Source organism: Petaurus breviceps, unplaced genomic scaffold (assembly GCF_028583685.1).
Source record: "Petaurus breviceps papuanus isolate PSGF00001 unplaced genomic scaffold, PetGlider_PUasm1.0 183, whole genome shotgun sequence".
In the NCBI taxonomy this organism is placed as follows: domain Eukaryota; kingdom Metazoa; phylum Chordata; class Mammalia; order Diprotodontia; family Petauridae; genus Petaurus; species Petaurus breviceps.
The window spans coordinates 13,974,811-13,998,818 of record NW_027185791.1 but is presented as its reverse complement, the minus strand read 5'-3'; the positions used below and the strand labels follow the sequence as shown (position 1 = coordinate 13,998,818).

General features: G+C 48.7%; 1 protein-coding gene across 1 annotated transcript in view; it reads left to right on the top strand.

Moving 5' to 3' along the window:
• Positions 1 to 1,628: 1,628 nt before the first annotated feature.
• LLGL1 (LLGL scribble cell polarity complex component 1) overlaps positions 1,629 to 24,008 on the top strand; it is an 88,065-nt gene continuing 65,685 nt past the window's right edge. Inside the window, exons 1-2 of the mRNA XM_069087738.1 lie at positions 1,629 to 1,947; positions 17,147 to 17,244. Coding sequence (XP_068943839.1) covers positions 1,867 to 1,947; positions 17,147 to 17,244 — 179 coding nt within the window. The 5' untranslated portion in view covers positions 1,629 to 1,866. The remainder of the gene's footprint in view (positions 1,948 to 17,146; positions 17,245 to 24,008) is intronic.

Here is a 24,008-nt window from a genome sequence, read left to right as displayed (position 1 = left end):
GTGTGTGTGTGTGTGTGTGTGTGTGTGTGTGTGTGTGTGTGTGTGTGATGGATATTTTACATCTAATCAGTGGGTAACAGCCCTGATCACTGTTCAACAACCCCTCCTCCTAGAAAAAATAAAAATAAAACACACACACACACACACACCACTTTAGTACAGGGACATTTGAACTGTGCTTGGGGCCAGGAAGGGAGGAAATGCTTCAGTGGGGAAAAGTCATTACTGGAAGTCTGGAGACATTCTCAGGAGCCCTTGCTCATTTTGTGACCTTGGTGGGCAAGTCACTTTGTCTCTTGGGCCTCAGTTTCCTCATCCATTGGATTAGGTAACTGATAAGGTCCCTTCCCTTACAGCGAAGATATTCTACACTGCTTTAATACTGATGGAATGTGGTATCCTGCCATGTCCATTGGCCTTAGAACTGTCAGCGTTCACAACAATGCTGGGATAGTCCCTGCCTTCCCTGTGTCTTCCACACTAAGAAGTGGTCTGATCTTCACATTCAATATCACATTATAGGATCATGTATTAAGTAAGAGCTTAAGGGGGGCGTAGAGGTCACCTAACATCACAAATGAGAAAACTGAAGCCCAGAGAGGTCAGGTAACTTCCCCAAGGTTGCACAGGTGTTTAACAGAGCAAGGATCGGAATCCAGCACTTTCTGCCGCATCACACCTGGATCCTACTGTGTCGCTTAACCTCCCTGAGCTTCTTTATCTGTGAAATGGGCACAAATGTCTCCTGACCTACCGGAACTTTACTGTTCTTGTTAAGATCAAAGGGACAAGTAGATATGGAAAATGCTTTTAAAGATCTTGAGTATTTCTCCTCAAACCCAGTTTTGATTCAGACTCTCCCCTACTTTTGTATGTAGCCTCCAAAGTCTTGATCCGAGCCCTGAAAAGTGGGGAGGGCAGTTCTTATCCTCACTTTACATACAGAAGTGACTCCCCTGGAGTCAACCACGCCAGCAAGTGCAGGATTCGAAGCCGATCTCCCACTCCACGTCTCCGGCGCGCCTTCTCCCGGCCCCCCTGCGCATGGGAGCCCCCCTGTCCGCCCGAGCTAGCGCTCCCAGCCCAGCCCCTCGGTTAATGCGGGTCTCCTAGCACAGTTCTCAGAGCTTGGCAAAGTTCAAGGCAAACATCTGGGTCCCTGGCCCTGGGGGCGCCGGCCGCCAAAGCGTGGACACTGCGTGCCAGCCCAGAGGCCTCAGGCTGCACCACCGGGAGAGGAAAGGGGGGGAACACCACCACCAAGAAGGGGGAGGGAAAATCCCAAACCTCGGTCACGCACGAACATGCAGGCCCTGCACCGGTGGAGAGAGAAAACCAGAAAGACCACCCCCCCACCCGGCACACACACGCGACCTGCGGAGCAGGCTTGGTCCCGGGAAAACTACATTTCCCAGCGAGGCGCGCGGCCTCGGCACATGCGCGCTCGGCCGGGCAGGAAAGCGGAGCCAGGCGAACCCCGGGCCTTTGCCTCTCTCATTGTCTGGCTCGGGGATGCGGGAGCTGCGGGCCGAGGGGAGGGGGGAGCGGAGGGCGTTGCAGGGAGGAGAGCTGATTGGCCGGGCGGCGCGTCCGTCACTCCCACCTTCTCTCCGTCTCCCCGCCTTCCCTTCCTAACCCCCACCTCCCCTCTTCCACTTCTGCTCCTCCTGCTCCTGCGCCCCCCCTTCCCTCCGCCTCCGGCTTCCCCGGGGCTTAGCAGCGGGGCAGCGCGACTGGATGCCCAGGCTCCCGCGAGGAGGGCGCGCTGGGGGCTTCTTGCATGGGGGGGGTGCGGGGGGAGAGGCCGGTGCTACATTGTTTCCGAACCATTCCTCCTGAGACCCACGTCCCGCTCCGCAGCCCAAGATGATGAAGTTTCGGTTCAGGCGGCAGGGCAACGACCCCCAGAGGGAGAAGATCAAGCAGGATCTCTTCGCGTTTAACAAGGTGAGGGGATGGACTGGGGGGCCGGCGGCCGGGTGGGTGCGAAAGCCGCCTGAGAGGAGGGGCGTGGGGTGGGCTTGGGGAGGGGGAGGAGAGGAGCAGCCACGTTGGGCTAGGAGGGGCAGCAGATGGGTTTCAGCTGGGGCGCGGGGGGGACTGGAGTTAGCTGGTCGCCCCGACGGCGTCCCAGGCTGAGGAGCGAGAGCCCCAGAAAGCCTGGGGCACAGAGACACCCCAACCCACCCACCCCGCCTGCCCCTCGGAAGTGGGTGTGGGAGCTTGGGGCCCTTGGAAGCTGGTTCACTTTCGGGTTGGGGATCTGAATGCAAAATCTCCGCTGACTCCGCTCCCCTCCCCTCGCTCACTTCACTCCCCGACCCCCCGTGTTCCCCCACCGACAGTTTCCCTCGGCGTAGGAGACAGGGGAAGGACTCTGTCTCCTCTCCCCTTTTCTCAGCCTTCACTCCCTCTTCCTCTCTCTCCACCCTTGGGTGGAAGAGCCCCCGGAATGGGAGCACAGCATCGAGGGCTGGAAGAATAGGTTTGTTTTGCTTCTCTGACTGATGCTGGGAGTTGCTGGACAGGGCAAAGGTAGTTGGGATTTTTGCGGCTGGTTGGTGGTAGATGGATGGGGCAGCCTGGGAACTGAGGGATCATACCAAGAGGCAGAGAAAACAAACAACAGTACTGCTCCCTTCCCCCAACACACACGCTCACACACACACACACACACACACACACTCACACACACTCACACCCTTACTTCAGACCTGCTTCTTTGTAAAGCAGTGTGATTACTCTGCTCCTGGTCTCTGGTCTCCTCTCCTCACCCCGAAACAAATCTTTTCAGCTTCAGGATGTGGTTCATCTTGTCTCCAGGGCAAGCATCCTGCTGCCCCTCTTCTCCTTCCTTTGCAACCCACTTTACTTTTCTTCTGGCCTCTCTGGATAATTATGGAAGCGGAGAGATGTGGAAGGAAACAGATCCTGAAACCAATGACTTGACTATTAATTGCCCCCTACCTGGGTCATAGGTGACTTCCCTTGGGGAGTAGGGACCCTGAATCTGTGGACCGTTTAACAAGTCTCATTTGTGGTTGAAATACTTTAATACATAATTGATACACACAATCTGGCGAGAATAGGTATTCCCATTTTATAGGTGAGGAAATTAAGACTCTGAAAGAAGGTAAGTTGGCCAAATGCACTCAGCTATTAAGTGGCAAAGCCAGGAACCCAAGGCTCCCACTTCAGAGGCCTGTGATCTCTCTATTAAACAAGTGGTTTCTAAACTTTTAAGTATGAGGACTTCTTTAACATCAAATATTGTGGAGCCCACATGATAGTAGTTGTACTATTATCCCTGGTTGAGAAAATACATGATAACAAAGTTGCTATGAATTCAGCAATACTTTTAAGTTTGTATCTTTTTTTTAATCACAGCATCTATGTGTTTGAAAAATAGTGATGCACGTGAGAGACATTTGCTCAGCAAAAGCTGCCTTTGTTTATTATTTACTATGTTGACACCTAATGAAAGGGCTGGAGTTTCCTTGCAGAAAATCCCCAGCTTTCAGGTTGGGAACTACATTAGACTGAAGTACACATAGATCAGATTTTTTTTTTCTCCCTCTGATTTTCCTGTTTTTCCCCAGCTAACACAATCTAGACAGAGATCCCCCCTTGGAAGTAACCCAACTCCAGAGTCAGGAAACCTGAGTTCAAATCCTGTTACTGTCCTCAAACCCCCCTGGCCTCAGTTTTCTCATCTGTAAGGGTGTTGAACTAGGTGGGCTCAGAGGTCTTTTCTGACTGAGCCTGTAGTTCTCCCGAATCACTGTCCCTTCTCTTTCTCTACTTGTGGTCTAGTTGTGAACTTCTCTTTACCCATGACAATTAAGATTAGCCCCCCTGGGCTTAGAGTTCTTAAAGGCTAGTTTAGGGGAACAGATAGTTGAAAAGATATAATATTTGTCAAGTGTCAAGTGGTTCTGATTGTAAATTCTATAGAATTTCAAAGGAAAGAGGTAGAATTTGAGGCAGGGGTGGTCAGAGAAGGCTTCTTGGAGGAGGCAGAATTTGCTTTGAGACTTAAATAATAATGGATGCAGTTCGAATGAGCAGCTGTGAAGGGGAGGTTTCTCGGACAGGCTGATGGGGAGTAGGGCTGGCTCGAGAAGGGGTAGTTCATTACCAGGGGGCATGATTTGTGCTCAGGAGATGGGAGGGGAACAACCTTCTGGATGGGTAAACCAGTCCCTGGTTAGTCTCAGCCTTGCCACCTCTTTGTCACTTTGGGGTATACCATTTCCCCTCAGAGAGATCAGTTTCCTCATCTACTGGACTAGGTCACTTCTTCCCAGATAGGAGATTCTAATATCCTCTGGATGGGAAGCCTTGGAACTCCCAGTGGCAGATAGATTGTGTACAATGTGCTGTGTGTGTGTGTATTCATTCCCTTCTGTGGGAAGGATTATAAAAGACTGCAAGCTTCCCATGCTGTGTTTCCAGGTAAGCCACTTTTAACTTTTGGGTGACTCAAGAAATGTGAACAGGTTATACAGCTGGAGGCTTGTCTGAGGTCTCCTCTGGCCCCCAAGGAGTGTCACCTAAATTGGAGATGAAGAAACACATTTGACTAGGTTTTGATGATCTTCAAGATCAAATCAAGCCAGAGATTTTACAGGTGAGGCATTACTTTATTCAGTGGTGTCTTTCCAGGGCAACATGGGGTACTATGTGGGGGAGGGGGGAGTAGAGGGAGCTTGACATTTGAAAGAATCCTTGCCCAAATGAATTGGTAATTATTTCATTGGGTAAAACCTATTTTTAAAAAATTGGCATGATCTCAGGGTGTGGGATATCTGTGTGAAGTTTCATAGAATTTTCAATCTGGAAAGAACTTTAGGGGCCATCTTTATCATAAGTGGTAAAAGATTGGGAGTGTTTTGTAACAGGGGGTCTTTTGTATCACTAGAAGAGGGTGGGCAGCTATCTCTTCTACCCCATACCCCAAGCTAGTATTGACTGACCATTTGACACACTGTAGCCCAAGGGCCAAATCTAGCCCCCCTCAAGCTAAGAATGATTTTTAGAGCTATAGTGGCGTTTTGGTGTGACCAAAAGAGCCTTGAGCATAAAGATAGACAGTTAGGTGGCACAGTAGATAGAGTCCTGGCCCTGGCATCAAGAAGACTCATCTTATTGAGTGCAAATCTGGCCTCATACCTATCTGTGTGACCCTGGGCAAGTCACTTAATCCTGTTTGCTTCAGTTTCCTCATTTGTAAAATGAGCTGGAGAAGGAAATGGCAAGCCACTCTAATATCTCTGCCAAGAAAGCCCTGAATGGAGTCACAAGGAGTCAGACACAACTGAACAACAGCAGGGGCCAGGCACAAGAAATGCTTGCATTCTGGTGGGAGGGGTCAGCCAGTGAACAACTGTAATTGGAGGAAGGGTCTCTTGTAGGGAGGTAACAGCTGAGCCTTGGCTTGAGGTAAGCAGGAACAGCATTCTGGGCCAGGAGATAGGAGAGGGGATGTCACGGGGAGGAGGTGGGCATGGATCTTTAAGGTCCCTACACTTCGTGATGCTATGGAGGCAGGCTTGGAAGCAACCTCTTCACTTCTCCTTCAGCGATACAGAGATGAGCAACTCCTATGGGACTGTCCTCTGAAGGCTCGGGCCCTCTCCTCAGTTCTTCTTTCTTTGGGGGCCCTCTCCTCAGTTCTTTCTTTGGGCTCTTGGATGAGTTCAAAGCAGAGGCCGAATTCAGACCTCTCATAATGACAGTTCTCATGGCTGTGCCCCTCTTTGCCATAAACCTCTGGGGGGCAGAGAGGCCGAAAGGAAAGGAAGCAGTGTAGATTGGAAGTGTGAGGCATTCCCTTCCCCCTCTTCCCTCTTTTGAGTTAATCATTTGGTTAAATTGGCATTTCCTCGTTTAAGGAAATGGGGTGTGAAATGGAGATTGGGGTAGGGGGGAGGAGATCTGCAGATGGAAAGAATTGTGAAGAATGCTCTCCTCTTCCCTGGGGTATTCTAGCAAATGAGGGGTGACCTGTATAGCTGCTTCCTTTTGATGAACTTAGTACTAGGGGTCTTAGCAGATTCTGAGGGGTGGGAACTTAAACCCACCATTGGCTAGATCTCTTTAAAATAATAATGATAATGATAATAATAAAAGCCAAAAACCTCCACCCCAGAGTAAAATATTCCATTAAGAGGCAGTCTTGATGTGGTGGAAAGACTACTAGGGCCCAGGAATCAGGAGTTCTAGTCAGAGCCCTGTCACCTTGCAGTTGTGTGACCTTGGATGAGTCACTTCCCTCCAGGGCCTCAGTTTACTCACCTGTATAAAATGAGGAAGTTGGAATAGGTAATCTCTAAGATTCCTTCCTTTTATCTCTGATATTTGTGGGTTCTATTTAGGGCTAGATCTCTGGGTGTGAATGAGTGATGTCATACAGAGAATGAAATTCTCTAATACTCAGTCATCCAGGTTGGGCTAGACAGGGAGGGAAGGATCTATAGTATCTATAGTTCTCTGGCATTCTAGATCTCTCATGAAGAGGGTAAGTAAGGGAGTGTGCCTTAGATGATATCCTCTGGGAAGACCCCCAAATGGGGTTCTGATGTGGAGAACAGTTGGTCCAGTAGAAGAACCTTGGTCCTGGCAGAGATATGGTACTGGGAGGAGAGAATTTTGTCAGAGTGGGTGAGAATTGATTTCTGGTGGTCCCACCAGGCTCCCTGCTTTGCTTGGTTACTAGGTATAACCGAGCCCCCTGTTTTCCCCTTCCTCACTTCCCCTGCCCATCCGCCATCTTAATCATCATCCAACTCTGTCTCAAGTCTATCCTGCTCTCTCCCGCACACATTGGACTTGTGGCTAGCCCCTTTGCAGACTGAGATGTGTTGGGGAAGCAAACTGAAGTAATTTCCTTGTCATCAAAGTCCGTAGGGCTGGACAAGCTGATCCCCTTCGTTTTGCATCTGAGGAAACCCAGAACCAAAGACTTGCCCACAGTCATACTAGTAGTAGGACCCAGGTCCCAGGGTAGAGGGGGGAAATTCAAAGTCCAGGAGGAAGCAGGTGTATTTGCAGTGACCAGTACCTAACCTTCAATTTCTCAGCTCTGTGACTTTGCTTGAAGATGGAGGCGGTCCTTCCTGTCCAGAGTGCCGTCTCTAACAGCAGGCTTTTCCTAATTCCTCCACTCAGTGCATCTTCCCCCTCCTCCCCTAAATCATCTTGTATAGTGTAGAGATTGTATTTTGACTTTACAGTTTCTTTTTTATCTTTCTATCTTACCACAGTATCTAGCTCATAGGAGGTTAATATATACATGTCGAATTGAAGAAGCCCCAGAGTTGGTATTTCAGCTGTAGCCAGCTGCCCTCTGTTTGCAGTGGACTGGTAGATTCTGGCCTGTGCCAAGAGGGGTCAGCCTCCCCATTTTATGATGAAAGCCTTGCCCCCAGTGACATAAGTGGTAGTAAGTAACAGAGTTGGGATTCTGACCACCTTGGATACCGTGTTATCTCTCTTTTTAGAATGATTTCTCTTTGGCTTAGGGAGGTTAGGGCCCAGTGAAGGGACTGGTCAGATGTGGGCACTCACATACACTTGTCACCAGCAGTCCTCACATAGAATTTTAGGGACAAATATTGTAGAGTCCAGGGAAGCTCAGGCTTTGGATTGGCTGGAAATTTCCTTAGCTTCAGTGCTGCCCACTGTTCTCCACCCTAGTGCAAAGCTGACTCTCCCCACACTCACTCCCAGTGGGGAAGGGGTTCTGAATTGTCTCTCCAGAAGACAGGTTGGATTCCTTGAGCCATCTATGTGCTTACCTTTTCCTCCTTATATTTGGCGACAGAGCTAGAAAACAGCCAGTAGCGTTTAAGGGAATCATGTGACTGGAGAACAGGGCACTGTTAGAGACGAGACCCTCCCCATTGGCCCTTTGTGTTCTGAATGTTGCCCGGTAACTCCTAGATATCCTGAGGCCACCCGAGGGCCTCCCTGCTGAGGGCAAAGGTTAAGGCAGCAGTTCTCAAAATGTAGCCTTTCAGAGGCCTGGAAGGTCAAAGCTATTCTTGTAATAATACTAAGATGCTATTTGCCTATAAAAATTCTCTTCTCCAGTCTGTGTGAGGCCAGATTTTCTTCACATACTTAAATCAGTTCGTCAGTAAATATTTAAGTACCTACTTATTATAAGCCAGGGACAGCTTTGTGGAGCAGTGGACTGAGCATGAGCCCTGGGGTCAGCAAGACCTGAGTTCAAATGTGGCCTCAGACACTTACTAGCTAAGTGATTCAGGGCAAGTCACTTAGCCCTGTTTACCTCAGTTTCCTTATTTGTAAAATGAGCTGGAGAAGGAAATGGCGAACCACCGCAGCATCTTTGCCAAGAAAATCATAAATGGGGTCATGAAGAGCCAAGTCAGACATGACTGAAAGGACTCAGCCACAATACCGTACTAAACCATGGGTTTACAGAGAAAGGCAAAAGACAGTCTTAAGGACTTAAGGAGCTCAGAGGCTAGAGGTGGAGACAACAGGCAAACACCAGTGTACAGGCAAACTGTACGAAGGATAAATTGGAAATAATCAGCAGATGGAAAGCGCTAGCATCTTAAGGGGTAGGGAAAGGCAGCGGGCAGGACGGGAAGGAAGCCATGAGGCAGAAATGAAGAGAAGAACTCTGGGCGCTGGACACAGCCACCGAAAGTGCCTGGACTTGGGAGGTGTCCTGTTGGAGGAGCAGCAAGGCCAGCCAACCTCACCAGATGGCAGGGGGAGGATGGGGAGGTAGGAAGGTGTAAGAAGACCGGGAAAGGGAGCTGTGGCTATGAAGGGCTCCGAGGTGATAGGGGGCCACTGGAGTTCTCAAGTAGGGAGGTGATGTAGTCAGAACTGGGATTTATGAAAGTCACTTTGACAGCAGAATGAAGGATAGACCAGACTAGGGAGACACTCGGCAGACAGACCACCCAGCAGGCAGTTGGGGTGAGAGGCATAGCGGGGTGGTGGTACGGTCAGAGGAGAGAGAAGGGGGCACATGGGAGCCATGTTATATAAGGTGAAATCGGCCAGTCTTGGCAGTAGATTGGATGTGGGAATGAGAGTCCGGAGTTGAGGAGGGCACCTAGACTATAAGCCTGTGTGACTGGGAGGATAGTGACACTCTCAATAGTAATAGGGGAAGACAGGAGAACCTGGGCGGGGGGAGGGGGGGGGGGAGGGGGAGAAGGCTGAGTTCAGTTTGGGACATACTGAGTTTGAGATGATGGAATATATGGTGGCTGACAAGATCAGTTGTCAAGTGAAGTAGTAGGGAGAAGAAAAGAAGATGCAGGACAAAGTCCTGTGAAACACCTCATGATTACGAGGCATGATTGAGATGAAGATCCAGGAAAGAGACTTGAGAAGTAGCAGTCACCTAGGGAAGAGAAGGGCTAGCAGAGAGTATTGTCACAAAAACCTGGAGGGAAAAGACTAGAACAGGGGTGGGGAACCTGCGGCCCCGAGGCCACATGTGCCCTCTAGGGCCTCAAGTGCAGCCCTTTGACTGAATCTAAACTTCATAAACACTTGACGTTTGGATTCAGTCAAAGAACCGCATTTGAGGACCTAGGGGGCACATGTGGTCTGGAGGCCGAAGGTTCCCCACCCCTGAAGTAGAATATCAAGGAGAAAAGGGTGATTGACAGTGTCAGAGACTACAGATGGGTCTGGAAGGGTAGGCACTGAGAAAAGGCCATTAGATGTGGCAATTATGAGATCATTAGTAGCTTTGGAGACAGGAGTTTCAGCTGAATGATGAAGTTGGAGGCCAGATTCTAGAGAGTTAGTGAGAGAGGGAGAGAGGAGAGGAAGTGGAAGCATCGATTGTAGCAAACCTTTTCCAAGAGTTTAGCCACAAAAAGGAGGAGAGAAATGGGACCAAAATTTACATCTCGCTACAGATTGAATGCAGAAGCAGATCTCAGAATCCAGCTGTCTCCTATTAAGCCAGGCCATAGAAATCTGCAAAAATATGTAAAACAATGATATTCTTCTCACTAAATTTTTTATTTTGGAAAATATAGTTGTTTTTCATTTTTAGAAGTTATGTTAACTTAGAATGGACTCATTGTTATTTTTAAGGGAATTAGTAAATAAATATTTAACAAATATTTTAAAATTTCTAATACAGTAAATACCGATAGATATAATCCACATAAACTCTTTGAGTTAAAATAAATTTTTTAAGAGTATAAAGGGCTCCTTCAGCCAAAAATTTTGAGAATTGGTGAGTTAAAATTTGGGCATATTGTAGGAGAAAAGTAATCGGTGGGATGGGGCGGGGCCAGACACAAAGTCTGACTTCCTCCTGTCAAAACCCACTTCTGATCTCCCAGGAGCCTCCTCAGTCTCTCTACTGATAGGGAGAGTGTAGGGATGAAAGCAGTCTCGGAAAGGGAAGGCTGATCATTCTGGAGTGGCCGTTTGGGGAAGGGCTGTGGGGGTGACTAAACAGCCCTCCTCTCTTGCCCCTGACAATTTGCCTCCTGGATTCTAAAAAATGTTTTGGTCATTTGAGCTGGAAGGGTTTGGGTGATTCAGACCTGTACCTTTTACATCAAGATCTCTTCCTTGTCATGAATTTAACTCCAATAAAGCTAAAGTTTTGAGGGCCAGGATTGTCTCCACCTACTTCTTCCCCTCCCCAAACATTTCTGCAGGGCTTATCTGACTTGGGAATTTTCAGCTTAAGTAGACAGGTCAGGCTTTTGCTGCAGGATGGACAGGCACTGATTGATAGTTGAAGACAAATGGGGATGGCATCAGGCATGATGGGTTCTGGTGCCGATAACGGGTATGGGGGTTCATGTTCTTTATGAAATGGGTCAGAGGCTCATGTATTAAAAGCTGGAAGCAACTTTAGAGATCCAGTCCAACTCATTTTACAGATGAGGAAAGTCAGGCTCAGAGAGATGACTACATTCTGAGGAAGGGAAGGAAATTAGCATTTGTGTAAGATGTGGTCTTTGTGCTAAGCACCTTTTACAAATATTATGTCATTTATTCTCACAATAACTTTGGGAGGTATGAGCTATCTATCATTATTCCCATTTTACAGTTGAGGAAACTGAGGCAGAAAGGTTAAGTGATTTGCCCAGGGTCGCACAGCCAAGAAGTGAGGTCAGACTTGAACTCAGGTCTTCCCGACTTCAGGACCAGCATTCTATCTACTGTGCCAACCTCTATAGTAAATGACAGAACCCGGGTCCTCTTAACTCCAAATCTAGTCCTATTTGTACCATAATACTCTCTGTCTTCCCATTGTCACAGAGCTATAGTGAAAGCAACAGTATGATGTTTAATTTTTCCCTCCCAGGAAGGGGAAGGGGTTGGTCAAGGTGAGGGTAGCAGGGGCTGGGGTAGAATGCTGTCATCAGGCACTGAGTGAATCCAGAGCTAGCCCAGAGCCTGGGGGATTGCGGCCTGTTGGGTTGCTGCTTGGTGACCTAGTACCAGCGCTGGGTAGTGCCAGCATTGCCGTACCAGGCTAACATTTCCCCAGAAGTGTGGGGTGGGGGGGGAAGTTGGGGGGAGCTGTAGCTTGGAAATGAGGTGTGGTGAGGGAGAGCGCTAGCTAGACACATTTGGAGACATGTTTAAATATAGCCCAGCTGAGGAGCTCGGGTGGGAGAGGTGGAAGATAGCAGACACATGCATACACAGGCTGAAACTGTACTGAGTGTGAAGTCATGGGGTGCCCCCCCATCCCACCCCCAGCAGGAAGGGAAGCTTTGAGGCTGTTCTAGTGAGTTCAGCCTCCTACCAGTCCGAGAAGCCCCTCAGCAGCATCCCTGATAGTCGGAGCTGGCCATTGTTTGAATGATTATTGCCCTCCTGGTATTCATGAGTACTTGGGCTTTCCTGGTAATATCTTCCTGAGCTCATTACCTCCCAGAGCAGTCGGTTCCATTTGGGGGGAGCTCTTAATGATGAGAAAGTTCTTACAGTGAGCTGAAATCTCCCGCCCTATCGCTTCAGTGTGTTGCTTGTGGTTCCTGGGGACCTGAAGGATTGGACTAGATCCCCTCTTCCTGTTTCCATGTCCATGGTTCTTTTATTGTTATTTTCGTGTCCTTTTTTTCCCCCAATAAGACTATAAGCTCCCTGAAGGCAAGAATTTCTTGTATTCCCTATAGCATAGAGCTGGAAACCCAGGATCATACATTTGGAACTGGAAGAGATCTCAGTCTGTTTAATATAACCACCTCATTTTACAGATGAGGAATCGAGGTCCAGAAATGTGAAGTGACTTTCCCAGGGTCACACAGACAGTGGTCAGAGGTAGGATTTGAACTGAGGTCTTCTGGCTCTAAACCCCTTGCTCTTTTTTTACTGTTACACAGGAGGGTCCGGGAGGGTCACAGCATGTACTTATTTCTTGGCTGGCCCCCTACTGCTACTCTCAGCCACTAGGGAAGTCCTATCTAGGTGACCCCCTAGGGTTGGGGGGAATGCAGAGAGCCCTGTGCTGTTGAGCCCTCTTAGGGAGGCCAAAAAAACCACTGCCCAGGAAGTACATTGAGGGAGGGGAGCAAATAGGACAAATTTAACCTTTGGCTGGCCGCGGGATTTGAGTTCTTGGAGGTCTGGCTTGGGTTCAGAATTCATCACTACTTGGGTCCTGCGAGGGAGAGGTATGGGTGGGCTGAAACAAGGAAAGGCATCCTTTAGTTACCGGAATGTGTTTGTAGCCCAATCCAAGACAAATACAGCATTTGGCTGGAGCGGTGACAAACAGTGCCTTTGGGAATGGAGGGAAGCATGTTGGGAAGGAGGAGACTGGAGAATGGGGATAGGGCAGTCTGAAGTCCTCTTCCCACTGGGTTCTTAGAGGTTTCATTGACACCCAAAATGAGAAGTGCCAGAGGAAATTTGGAGTCGACTTCAAAGCACCTTCTCCACCTGGATTGGGGGATGGGCATATAGTTCTCCGTCAGCTGGTCCAAATCCCAAGAAGCTTATTAAGACCACCTGCTGGATGATTTGAAGTTGGAAAGAGGAAACAGCTGCCAAGCCAAAGTTTCCATCCCTCTCTGCTCTCCCATCACCTCTTCCCAGGAATGCCAGGACTCACTCGTGTTGGGAGTCAGGCCTTGGACATCCCTTGGTCAGTAAGCTCTGTTCGTGGTAGGTGTCTCTTCTTGCTTAGTCAGAGTTGCAGGAAGACCCTGTAAAGGTATCAGAACCTGCAGAGGAAGGAGGAGGACACAGTCCCTGCTCCATGTAGACGGAGGTCCCAGGAAGGAGAAGTTTGTGCTTAGCTCCTCGGAGCTGCCCTCTGACCAGATTTAAAGAGATATTAGGAGCCAAGGCTTGTGTTTGTATGCCTGATTGGATTCTCATAGTAACTGTAGGTATAGTATCATTTTTCAGATAAGGAAACTGAGGCCCAGAGAGCTAGTTTCAGCAATGCAATGGAATCAGCAGGCGTTTCTTAAACACTGACTGTGTGGGCACTGAGGAAACATAACAAATACAGCAGTCTCTGCCCTCAAGGAGGATGCATTTTATAGGGGAGGTGAATGACAACTACATGTTCCACACATGCAAGGTGGTTGGGGAGGGAGGACCTTCGAGGTTTTGGAGATCAGTCAAGGTTTCATCCAGGCTGTGCTTGAGCGTGGATTTAGGAAGAGAAAGATTCTAGGAGGGAGTATATTTCAAGTGTGGGACCTGGCCGATGCAAAGGCATGAAGATGAGAAATGGAGCCAAGAGAAAGGGAAGTGTGTGTGTGGGGGGGGACTGCATAATGAGGCTAGAAGGGCAGCTTAGAGTTAGGTTGTGGAGGGCTTTAAAAAGGTAAACTGAGGGGTTTATGGGGCAGCAGCCAGGTGGTTCAGTGGATAGAGAACCAGGCCTGGAGTCAGGAAGACTCATCTTTCTGAGTTCAAATCTGGCCTCAGACCTTTACTAGCTGTGTGACCCTTGGCCAGTCATTTAACCCTATTTGCCTCAGTTTCCTCATCTGTCAAATGAGCTGGAGAAGGAAATGTCAAAGCGTTCCAGTATCTTTGCCAAGAAAACCCCAAGTTTGGTCACAGAGTGTCAGACACGACTGAAATAGCTCAACAACAAAAGAGAAGTTTAAATTTAATCCTGGAAGCGCTAGGGATCCAGTAGAGTTGATTGAATATGGGCAGTGTCATGGTCGGACCTGTGCTTGAGGAAAATCACTTTGGCAGCTGTGTGGAAGATGGACCAGAAAGGGGAGAGGGTTGAGACGGGAGGTCATTCTGGTAGTTCCTGGCTCTTGTCTAAGTGAACTAAGGTATTGGCTGTGTGAGCAGAAAGAAGGGGTCAGATCCAAGAGATGTTGTGGAGGTGGAAAAGCAAGGTTTGGATATGTGGGATGAGAGGGAGGGAGGAGCCGGGATTACCACCTGGGGAGTTATCAGCTTGGGAAAATGGGAGAAATGTGTGGTCTCCTCTGCTTCAGAGAAGGCACACTCACAACTCCAGTGAGACCTGAACCAGATTAACAAATATTTAACAAAATAAATAAAAATACAATACATCATAGATGATGCTAATTTATGGCTTTCTAAGTCATGTAGCCTGCAGGGATTCCTTTCTGTTTGAGTCTGACAGCACTGCTCTACAGAAACAGAAATGTTTGGAAGAGGGACATTGGGGGTAGGGGGGAGTTCTGAGCTGTGTTTTGAATATGTTGCATGTAAGATGTCTCTTTTACATATAGATATAAATATCCAATAGGAAGTTGATGGGCTGGGACTGACACTCAGGAGAGAGACTGGGGCTGGATTTATAGATCTGTAAGTCATTGACATGGAGATGATAATTAAACATAAGGGAGCCAGTAAGGTCACAAAGAGAAGAGGGCCCAGGCAGAACTTTGGTGACTACCCACCCTAAGTTGTCATATGGATGACAAGCCAGCAAGGTGTTAAAGAAGCAGTGAGACGTGTATGAGGAGAGTAGTGTCACAAAGACTAGAGAGGAGGGTGTGGTCCCAGAGGTCAAGAAGGATGAAGATTGAGGGGAAAAAAAGTCAAAGTTAGCACTTAAAAGGTAGGTCCCTCCAGATTCCATATCCACTGCTTTTAAAGCTATACCATACTGCCTAGAGTGCTAGACTTAGCGTCTGGAAGACCTAGGTTCAAATCCTGGAGGACTGAGGTTAGCTAGAAGGAAGAGTTTTTCTGAGAAGGGAGAATTGTGCCATGTGTGGCTTGCTTGGAGGCAGAGGGATGGATTTTATGACTTAGACAACCTCCTTCCAGTTGTGGACTAGATGAACAGACACTGCCTTCTGAGCCTCGTTCTGTGCCCTGTCTGTGGGTCTAAAGCTAGAGATCACCCTTTGGTATGACCTGGGACCCTGAGCCTAGTGGATTTGGGCCGACTGTGATTGGTGGCACAGGAGGTTTCCATACATCAGGCTGGCTGCTGGAGGGTAGGCTTCTTCAGGGAAGACTGGAGTAGAGCTCAATCTATGAAAATAGTGGGAATTGTGGGTCTGGTCAACCAGACATTGGAACTGTTGATCAGTTGCCCTTTGAGCTAGAAGGGAGTAATTTCAGAATAAATAACATTTAAGCTGATTCACCCATCATTGATCCCTTGGTGCAAGCTCGTTACTCTTAGAGGTGAGGGAATGTTTAGACAAATTCCTGGATGTCAGCACCCTGGAGGGTCAGGGGAAATCATGCTCATTTAGGTCCGTCCCTGCCCTCGAGTTGACGTCCTGCAGCACAGCTGTGGTTCTCCCACTCAGTCTCCTGGGACTGACCTAGAATCGTTCTCGGAGGATGGGAAAGGTCGTTATGTGCATAACTCTGAGGTGATCTTTTGTGGGGCCACCCTTTCGCTTTGTATTTGTGTTGGAATCACCCGGCATCTGCCCTCCTGGTTTGGCTGTCTTTGAACATAGCCAGGCACTGCCTGGGTTGACTTTTGCAGTTTGGGCTTTGCAAATTCAATAGGCCGTATTGGACCTGACAAGAATCTGTGATTATCTGTTTATGTACGTTTATTCTAACAGATATTTAAGTATTTACTAAGTGTGCAGTCCTGGGCTGGGTACTGTGGGAGCATAGGCCTTGGTTTTGAGGGGCACATAGTCTAAATTAGAGGTGTGAGTAGCATGCACGCAAGGTCATCTAATATCTCTCAGTTACGCTCTATGCTTCGTAAAGGCGAAGCCTGCACATATAATGAATACCTAAATGTCCATGATCAAAGCATGACTTGAATGAAGAGCTTTGGAAGGCTCCCCAGCCGGCCCCTGTGAGGGAGGTGGGAGGGCCACAAGTGGAGTGTTGATTGATTGGGCTGTGGTTTTTCCCCTCTTTTCCTCTCCTTTTTTGGCCTTTAAAACATACTTTTTGTTTATATAGGATGACTTCTGGAGAAGGGGAGGGATACTGGGGAAAATACGGTGATATAAAAAAATGAAAGACATCTTAGTAAAAACCCATTTTTAAAATATCTATGATCATAGAAGGACAATAGATTTAGAAATGAATGGGGTCATGGAGGTGATTTAACGCTCTTACTTTATGGGTGAGGAAGCTGTGACTTGCCTAAGGTCACTCGGGCAGATGTTGCAAAGAACACTGCTTCTTGTATCCAGTCAGTGGTACATCGGATGCTGGAGTCAGTGGAGATTGTCGTGGTCTGGGGGGCATTCTAGGCGTGGGACTGGTTTGTGTAGGGTGTTTTTATATTTATATAGAATTTTATTTTTTTAATCCAATTTTATTTTCAGTTTTGGAATTCTCTGTCTCCCACCTTTCCTACCCATTGAAAAGGCAAGAAAAAACCTGCTTAACATAGCATTTTAAGACTCCTTACGACAGCGCTATGAGGGAGGCGTGTGAGCGTGTCTTCCCCTTTTACAGATGAGGAAATCAAGGCGTATAGTGGCAAACCCAGGGTTTGAACTCAGACCTGTGTGAATCCTGAGACTTGATCCTGTAGTCATGGAAAGGCATGTGTGATCTCTATGTTTATCGGTGTGTCTGTGTGTCTGTCTGGGCATGTGTCTGAACCAGTCTGTGTGGGTCTCTGTCTGCCTCTTGCCCTTTAAGAGTGGGGACCCTCATGGGGCCCTGTAACTCCTTCCCTGGGTCTGGAATGTCACCAACTGTTTCCTTTTCCCTCCAGACTGTGGAACATGGATTTCCCAACCAGCCCAGCTCTCTGGCTTACGACCCCAAGCTTCGCATCATGGCCATTGGTACAAAGTCTGGAGCAGTCAAAATGTATCCTTTTCCCCTCTCTGCCAATATCCAGGTGGCCCCAGGAGTCCCCAGGGGGCTGAGAGGTAAGGCTGACTCAGCATAATTTAGAGGTGGGTTCTTCCCCTTTATGCCCAGGGACCAGAGGGTGGAAACAAGGCAAAGATGTGTGGGCCTGTACCACCAAATTTAAAGTATCTCCTTGGCTGCTGTTTTTGGAAGAGTAGATGGGAGAAATCACATTTGAGTTGGGTCTTTAGGATTTATATCCAGGGAAACATTTTTGACATTGGGGAGGCAAGATGAGCAGAGACTTAGCTCCCAGATGGGGGAGGTTTGGGGTGGAGGGTGTCAGGGTATCACCATGTCATTAGAGGTATGCTGTAAGAAGGTCAGTTAGGCCCCTAAAGGGCCTTGAGTGCCAAGTGAGGGCATCTGGACTTGATTTGATAGAAGGAAGGAAAATAATGGAAAGTTCTTGAGCCTTCTTGGAAGGGTGATCGGATGGAAATAGTCTTAGGAAGAGAACTCTGGAAACGTCTGATGAAGTGCCCCAGCATGGCATAGGTGATTAATGAATGAATGGATGAGGAACCCACATGACCTGTGGAGGAAGGATCGAGGTTATTATAATTCCAACGTCAGGCCTCCCTTGGCTCTTTCCTCACCAGCCCAAGGATGGGACATCCCTTGGTGGGCGGTTTTTGATTTTGGAGTTCTTCCCAGATATCCTCTGTGCTAGACATTGCTAGACGTCTAGAACTAGAATTGGGTCCTTCTGGCTGAAAGCTAAGTGAGTTTCCCCTGCCACATTATACCAGGTAGGATAGGTGAGGCCAGGTGGTGGGGTTTTTGGTCATGGAGTTTGGAGACAGGGTTAGGATTAAAGTAACAGGAATGAGATTATAAGACTAGGTTTATGGGTTTAGGGTTAGAATTTGTAAGACTAGGGGTAGCCCTTGGAGGGGGGAAGGGATGGAGGGTAAGGGAAAGTGGGGTTAGTGACTCTTGGCCTGAGGCTTGGAAGAGATAGGAATGTCAAGGCCTGGGATAAGGTTACCAGTAGTCCTGAAAGGGGTATAGGGAAGAGGGCTTTAAGTCAGATTTCCTGGCCTAGTCCTACATAGGCAAGGGAAAAATCCAAGGATTTAGCCTGAGTGTGCAGCTAGGACTTGTGCTATCTCTGATCCTTCTACTTACCCCATCCCCTGAATCCCCAGGGTGAATGGGCATCTGGCCCCTGGGGACTGACTTCCTCTTCCCCCTCCTCCCAAGAAGCCTGTTAAGACCACCTGCAGTGTGGAACAGAAACGCTCTCACGCCAAAGCTTCCAGCCCCAGCTTTGTTTCCCATCTTGCTTCTTCTTAGGAACATTAGGTCTCTGTGTTGAAAGTCAGGCCTTGCACATCCCTTGGTCAGTCATTCTGGTCCCCAGTTAGTCAGGCAAGGAGGTCCTTATCTGCCAGGCCTCAGAGAAGCAGGCAGACCTCCCCTTCCTACCTCCCTTCCCCTGGCACCACTCCTGGCCCCTGGCCCTGCTGGGTGGGGGCGGGGTGGGCACAATCAGGGTTCCTGTATGGCTGTGGACAAAGCGGGCATTTTCCACTACACAGTGCATCCAGGGATGGCAGGGTCGGCCCTAGCCCAAGCAGCTGAAACCTCCCCTCCCCCAGCTGGGGAAAGGCAGCCCTCACGTAGTGGAAGTCCAAATCCAATTTGGGGTTGGACAACCTGGCTTCATATTCCAGGTCTGCCTGTGTGACTTTGTGCAAGTCACTTAGGGGGCCTTGGATCCCCCCTCTTCAAAATGAGGAGGTCAAGTGTCTTTCAGCTCTAAATCTCAGATCTTTGGAGCAAGAAGGCAGCTGGGAGTCTGGACTCCTAGATCTTCCTTGTGATTCTTCCAAATCTGCCCAGGCTTAGACTCCTCTCTCCATCCTGGGAAACCACTCTTAAGTGAAATTGAAACCCCCCTTCCCTACTCCCCAGTTTCCAAGCTGAAAGTTCCTTACCAACCCTCAGCTTGCAGGAGACACTTGGAAGAGGAGCCCCAGTTATGCTAATGTTTTGGGGGGACACTGTCATAATTAAGCATTAATTGAACTGTTCTAGATAGTGGGGGGAATACAGAGAGAGAATGTGTGTGTATACATACATACATAAACCATTAAACATAGCAGTCACATATGTCTTTCCATTATCGGTGGGATCAGCTCAGCCTGGCACTGAAAGGGTATCAGGGTACCAAGGAAAGAACAGTGGGCTCAGCCTTGGCTCCACCCTTGTTAGCTGCGTGACTTTGGGTGATTCATTTAACATCTCTAAATCTTGATTCTTATGGTCTAGTAGGAGAAAGAGCTGCTACTAGCAGAAAATTGTCATGGGACAGTGTGTGACATGCTGTGGGATTCCAGAGAAGAGGAGGAGGTTAGTGGGAGTGGACAGGAAAGGTTTCGTGGACCGAGGTGGACCCTGCTTTTCTTAAGCCAGAGCAGCTGACAGCCCTGCTGGTCACCAGTTGACACAAAGCATGGAGACGTAAGGCCCTGTACAAACAGGTGGGGAAGGGGTTAGATACAGAAGAGACAAGAGGCCTCTGTTCTCTCCTGAAAGTGACTAATTGTGTCTCTGTACGTGCCACTGTAGGCCATTTATTCCATCCCGCAAACATTTATGGAATGCCCACTGTATACAGGACAAAGTACACTGTGGACTCAGATTTCCTTATTTTCACAGAGGGAAAAATGATTGATTGTTACCCAAAGCCATGCAGCAAATTAGTGGTAGAGCTGAGACTCGGGACCCAGGTGTTCTAACTTCTAATCCAATGTTCCTTTGTCTGGTACTTTTGTAGAGATGTGCCAAAGGTTGATTATAGTTTATGTGTGTGTGTGGGGGGGTGTCTGTGGTTCTGCTCCCCCCCTCCACATTGCTGTTATGTGTACTTTGGGGGGGGGGATAGAGTGATTGAATGATTGGGGATGCAGGGGAGGCAGATTGCTTGTTACCAGAGCAGGAGGCTGAGTCTAGACTCCTGCTTCTTACTTGGCCCCTGCTATGCAGCCTGGTCTGGGCTACCCAGATAGGCTCTGTTGTCTGAATCCAGTAACCTTACCCGTTTTGCGGAACCAGATCTTTTCTGATTACTTGGTAACTTTCCTCTTGTCATGGGCCCTGCTTCTGTCATTGTCTCCTGAGAATGAGTCACTTTGGAGCTCTCTCACATCAGGGAAAACATTTTTCTTCCCCTTCCCAAGGCTGGGTGAGAGGGACTGGCCGAGCTCAGCGCTCAGTGAGTGAGACCCTTGAGTTAGGCCTAGGGTGGGGAGGGGCCTTCCTTTTTGAATCAGAGATGTGATCACCGAGGCCATGATTCTGTGATCCAGCAGTTATAAAGCTTGGTGGTTATCGAGTCCAGCAGTCGACTGTGGACCCCCAGAGAATCTGGTTACCTTGCCTAAGGTCACACAGGGAGTCCTTAGTGACATAGCTGAGTCTAGAACCCAGATCTCCTCATCCTGTGCACGATAGAGGTTAAGTGACTTCCTTGAGCTCTTGCAGCATGTAATGGCAGAGGCAGCCCCAGAGGCCGTCCTTAGGTTTCCTAGATCCTGGTCTAAGGATCCTGCCTCATCCTCCTCCCACTCCCTCCCCTCACCCCAGGTACTCCCAGACACAAAACCCCCATCCCATTTCTGTAGCAGCCCTTCTTTTGATTTGATTCAGTTAACAAGTATTTAATTGTCTCTCCCTCTCACCTCCTCTATGGGGAGAAAAAAAAAAACTCTAGTAGTAAATATTTATAGTTAAGCAAAACAAATTTCCCACATTGGCCGTGTCCAGAAATGTACGTCCCAGTCTGGCGTCTTGAGTCCCTCCCCTCTCTGCCAGGAGGTTATTTTCTATCCATTCTTAAAAAACACCAAACAGCTGACTAGCTCTTCTGGATGGCACGGTCTGCTGTTCTGGGAACCTTAGAGTTCAGAAATCGAGGCTTTCAGGGCAGCGGCCCAGAGAGGGAGTGGCATAGCATTCTTTCCTCCTCGGGGAAGTGGGGTGAGCAGTTTAGGGAGGCTTAGAGAAGCCCGGACCCAGGTATGTGTGCCTGTGTTCAGACTCAGTTTAATTGTTCAGTGAGATAAGGCAAAAGTCGCCTCCTTCGGGGGTCTGCTCTAAAGCCCTGGACAGCAGGAGGGCAGCATGTAGGGTGGGGGTGGGGACGGCATCTCACTTGACACAGCTGGGTTCTTGAGAAAGGCTAAGTGCTAATTGCATCTGTGTAAAGCTGTCCTGCTTTAAAGTGGGGGTGGGGTGGGGAGGGAACGGAACCTGCTGTGATCTTGAAGGAATCCTTTTGTAAAATAAAGAATTCCCTCCTGATTTATTGTTGAAATCGAGATTTTCATGTATTTGAGGTACAGCTCAGACCGGGTAACCCTTGAGGTCTTTGCCTTCACTTCCCCTTCCCCCTCCTCTCCAAGGCCTCTGTCGTGTTTGGCTCCAGGCGGAGCTCTGGGCTGGGTCCGGCCCAGATGAGGATCCTTTCTGTCTCCCTAGTCTAGGCCGATCTTACAACTGGGGAATCCTGCCGTTGGCCCCTCACCCATCAGTCTTGGCTCATTAGCTGCCTGTGAGTGATGACTGACCAGGCCTGACCCTCCCTCCTGACTGACTCATGGGTTTCTGGGTAGGTTGGGCTGAGGATGGAGGGCTTGCCTCAGAGCAGGTGAGAACGGCACAGGAAAGGCGATTACTTGGGAAGACCGCCTGCTGATTCAGCGTCCTGCCCCAGGGGGCTAAAGTGGGTCACAGCTCTCCCTCCTGGCCTCTATTTGTCCTCTTCCCATCCCCCCCTCTGTATTATTGCCCCCCCTCAGTATCCTGGGAAACTCCTAACCCTGTTTCCATTCACACATGCTCAGGCCTACAGGCCCACTTTGACCCATAACAGAAATCTTCTGTCATCATCAAAGTCTTATTTTATATTTATATATGTGTGCACACATATGGAACACATTTAAATTTTTAAGAATAAAAGCCATTTTGTTATATATATGCATACATACATATGTGTATATACATATATGTATATACACATATGGAATGGATTTAAATCTGTAAGAATAAGAGCCGTGTGTGTGTGTCTGGGGGGGGGGGGGATATGAACAGGCAGTTTTCAGGGGGAAGAAATCCAAGCCATGTGGGGAAAAAATGCTACAAATCAATGAAAATGAGAGGAATGCAAATTAAGACAACTCTGAGATCCTACTTCCCAGCTACCATAGTGAGACTGGCAAGGAAAATGACAAATGCTGGGCTGCTGGAAAGCAGGCAGCTTCGTGCCCAGTGCTCTGGGCTCTTGAAGCAGTGGTTTCAGTGTCTGTGTCCAGGCTGGGGGGACGGAAGGCTGTCTTGCCCCTGCTGGTGCCAGACACCTCTTTCCATTTTCTTGAGAGGGATCTCCTTTGTGGCAGCTGGCACTCCTGAGCTAAAATGACTTCTGAGGATCTGGCAGCGTTAGGGGAGGGGTCAAGGGAGCTTAGGACCAAAAGGCGGTAGTTAAGGAAGGGTTTGGAATAAAATAATGGTAGTCATGGCTGGCTTATACTCAAAGGTGACCCTGAATCACAATTTTGGAGCTTGAAGAGAAGTTACAGAGAAGACCATCTCCATCCCTCACTTGGTAGAGAGAAAACTGAGGCCTGTAAAGAAGGAACATACCCACTTTTAAAGCTAGAATTAGAACCCAGGTCTCCTAACCAAGCCTGGACCAGAGATCTGTTTCCATTAAACTTCTAGGGCCTAGGGATTCAGGGGCAGGGAACTGCAGAATCAAGGCCACATGTGGCCCTCTAGGTCCTTAGGTGCGGCTCTAACTGAATCCAAACTTCACAGAACAAATCCCCTTAATTAAAGGATTTGTTTTTTAAAACTTGGACTCAATCAAAAGGCCATACTTGAGGACCTAGAAGGCCACATGTGGCCTTGAGCCTGCAGGTTCCTGCCCCTGGGTCCTAGGTCATTGCATATGTATGTGTTTAGGGGTGTCCCTGATACTGCATTTTGCCAGCATCACTTAGGAGCTTCAGTAGCGTGGCTAGAAGACCTTTCTCACCTCAGCCTTGAGCACTGGTGTCCATCTCCCCCAAAGGTGAATTGGGTCTAACTCTTTATTATGGAAGGGGGGAGTTCCTTGGGAGTCTTCATCCAGGGTAGGCTAGGGCAAGGAGGTGTACCTGGGGGTAAACAACCCCATTAATGGGAGGCTACTCCCTCTGCTAAGTGACCTCTGTCCTCAGAGCCTAGAAACCAGGCCAAGAGAAGGGTTGCCACTCCCGTAGAAGCCAGTCTCAGGTGCCTTGGTCCCTAAGGTAAGGGAGTTGGGGCCCTTTAAGGGCCCTTGACCCATATAAGCAGAGGGAGGAGCAGTGTGTACTCTTAATTACTACCCACTTCGCCTGTCCCCTGTGCATTGGGACTCCAGCTGCTCCCTTTTCCTCTGGCCCAGATCAGCCCATCATTCTGGTTTCTTTGGGGGTCAAGGAAGGCATGTATGTACAGCAGCGCTCAAGGAGTCTCCTCTGTGGTGGGTTCTGTGTTCTGCTGTCCCGCAGCTTGACGGCATCGTCCAGTGTTGTCTGTGGGAGGGCTCGTGCCGGTTTCAGAGAGGATGGTTCTGGAGCTGCACATAAGTGGCTTTGGAATCATCTGTGCCTTTTGTTTGCCAGGATAACCCGGACTAGGGGGGGAGGAGATTATGGTGGTATCTTAAGACCTAGGCTTTGAAC